Source organism: Trematomus bernacchii, unplaced genomic scaffold (assembly GCF_902827165.1).
Source record: "Trematomus bernacchii unplaced genomic scaffold, fTreBer1.1, whole genome shotgun sequence".
NCBI lineage: Eukaryota > Metazoa > Chordata > Actinopteri > Perciformes > Nototheniidae > Trematomus > Trematomus bernacchii.
The window spans coordinates 714,126-716,275 of record NW_022987549.1 but is presented as its reverse complement, the minus strand read 5'-3'; the positions used below and the strand labels follow the sequence as shown (position 1 = coordinate 716,275).

General features: G+C 40.9%; 1 protein-coding gene across 1 annotated transcript; it reads left to right on the top strand.

Annotated features, from left to right (window-relative positions):
* The first annotated feature begins 223 nt into the window (after positions 1 to 223).
* LOC117476975 (olfactory receptor 51L1-like) lies at positions 224 to 1,168 on the top strand. The gene has a single exon (XM_034123661.1). The coding sequence runs from the start codon at positions 224 to 226 to the stop codon at positions 1,166 to 1,168; it is 945 nt and encodes a 314-aa protein (XP_033979552.1).
* Positions 1,169 to 2,150: the final 982 nt, after the last annotated feature.

Sequence of the window (2,150 nt, the reverse complement as noted above, 5' to 3'; positions counted from 1 at the left end):
CTTATTGTGCATTTCTATTCCCCCTTTCTTCGCAGATATAGAGAGCCTGAATAAGTCTGTGAACTACTGTATGTGGAGGTGAGATTTTCCCAGATGTTATATTTAACATGGTCACATACAACTGTTGGAGATTGCATGCAGGCTGATTTTGTATTAATATCTGAAATGTAGCTAACATCATCTCATTTACAGTTCCTGTATTGTTCCTCTCTTTGGTGCAGACATGACGAGCAACAGCAGCCTGAACCCTCCCTACTTTCAGTTGACTCTGTTTGCAGACTTTGGGCCCCTCAGATACCTGTTCTTCATCTTGTGTCTGTTCATCTATGTGACTATAGTCTCTGCTAACATGGCCATTATTCAGGCAGTGTTCCTGGAGAAGTCTCTGCATCAGCCCATGTATATTTTCATCAGCTGTCTGTGTGTAAACTCTCTGTTTGGCTCAGCTGGATTCTTCCCCAGGTTCCTGCAGGACATCGTCTCTGACTCTCATTTGGTCTCACGTCCATTATGCTTTATTCAGATGTATGTTATTTACACCTATGCTTCCTGTGAGCAGACCATCCTCACCATCATGGCCTACGACAGATTCATTGCTATCTGTCAGCCCTTACACTATCACAGTAAAATGACCTTCAAATGGGTGCAGGTTCTTGTGCTTGTTGCTGTTTTCTACCCAGTGTTTACTATTGGCTTCTGTGTCTATCTTACTGTTAAATTACCGCTGTGTGGAAATAAACTGAACAGGATTTTCTGCTCTAACTGGCCTGTGGTGCAGCTCTCCTGTGTGGACACCACTCCAAACAACATAACTGGTCAGTTTCTCACGGTGACCATCATCTTCATCCCCATGTTCTTCGTCCTGTACACATATCTACGGATTCTGCTGGTCTGCAGGAGGAGCTCGTCTGAATTCAGAGGAAAGGCGTTACAAACCTGCCTGCCTCACATTGTCTCCTTTTTGACCTACTCCATCTCTCTATTCTGTGAGGTGTCTCTGACTCGATTTGAGGCTGATCAACTGAATCCAAGCATCACAGCTATTTTGTCTTTAGCGTATCTGATCATTCCCCCCCTCAATAACCCTATCGTTTATGGCCTGGGTCTGCCTCAAATCAAAGGAGTCGTGTTCAGATTTCTGAAGAAGGGTCCTGCTGCTGAAATATAAAAGGAATATGTTGACCATGTTAGATTGTGTTTCCTATCATAATTATTTAAAGGGATATATGCATAGATAGAGATCAACATAAAGCACAACAACAATATTGTATATGCTTGATTTAACTCAGATTTGGCTTGAATTTCCCTCAAATGTTAAAATATTACTATTCTGTTAAATGTATTAGATTTAAAGTTAGAACACATATTATGTGCTGCCTCTTCATGCATATTTAAGGTCAATATTAAAATGTTTTTTTTTTAACATATCCTCAAGTAGATTTGACAGGATTTGAAGTGTACTGTATGTTAGGCATTGTGATGTTACACCACTTACTGTTGTTATTGTGTTTTAATATTTTGTTGTGAATCATTCACCCTTTGTTACTATAATGAAAATGTAATGATGATGTAATATATTCAATAAACAACAGTCTACAGCCATGTGAGTCCCTGCTTTTTCACCTTTACTTAAATTAAATGCTATTGTTAGCCATTTGGAACATGTTAGTTTAACCTTTAAGCATGCTAACATTAGCATTTTGCATGATAGGTCCCCTTTAAGCATGCTGTCGGCTGTGCGTGGTGATGAAAAGCTGATTCGAGGGGCCCCCAGTGAATGTTTGCCTAGGGCCCCCACCGACTCTAGAATCGGCACCGGAGGTGTGTGCAGTAAAAGCAGTTCACAGAGAACCCCCCCCCCCCCAACAACTGTTTGGTTCTGCTGCCATCTGCTGGTTCCTGCATGTTTCTGCAAATGTTGTGACCGATCTAATAATTAACCTGTTAAGCCCGAGAGACCCCGGGGCACTGCCGCAACATCTTGCAGGAAACAGTGTCTGAGGGCATGTTCATTTAATAAAACTATGAATGTTTTATATCCATGTAACGGGAAGAAACTCATCTAACTGATCTTTTTTTTTTTTTTTTAAAAGAAAACCCACAATGCTAACACTGAGCCTCTGAATTAGCAACGAGCGAAAAATGCTAAC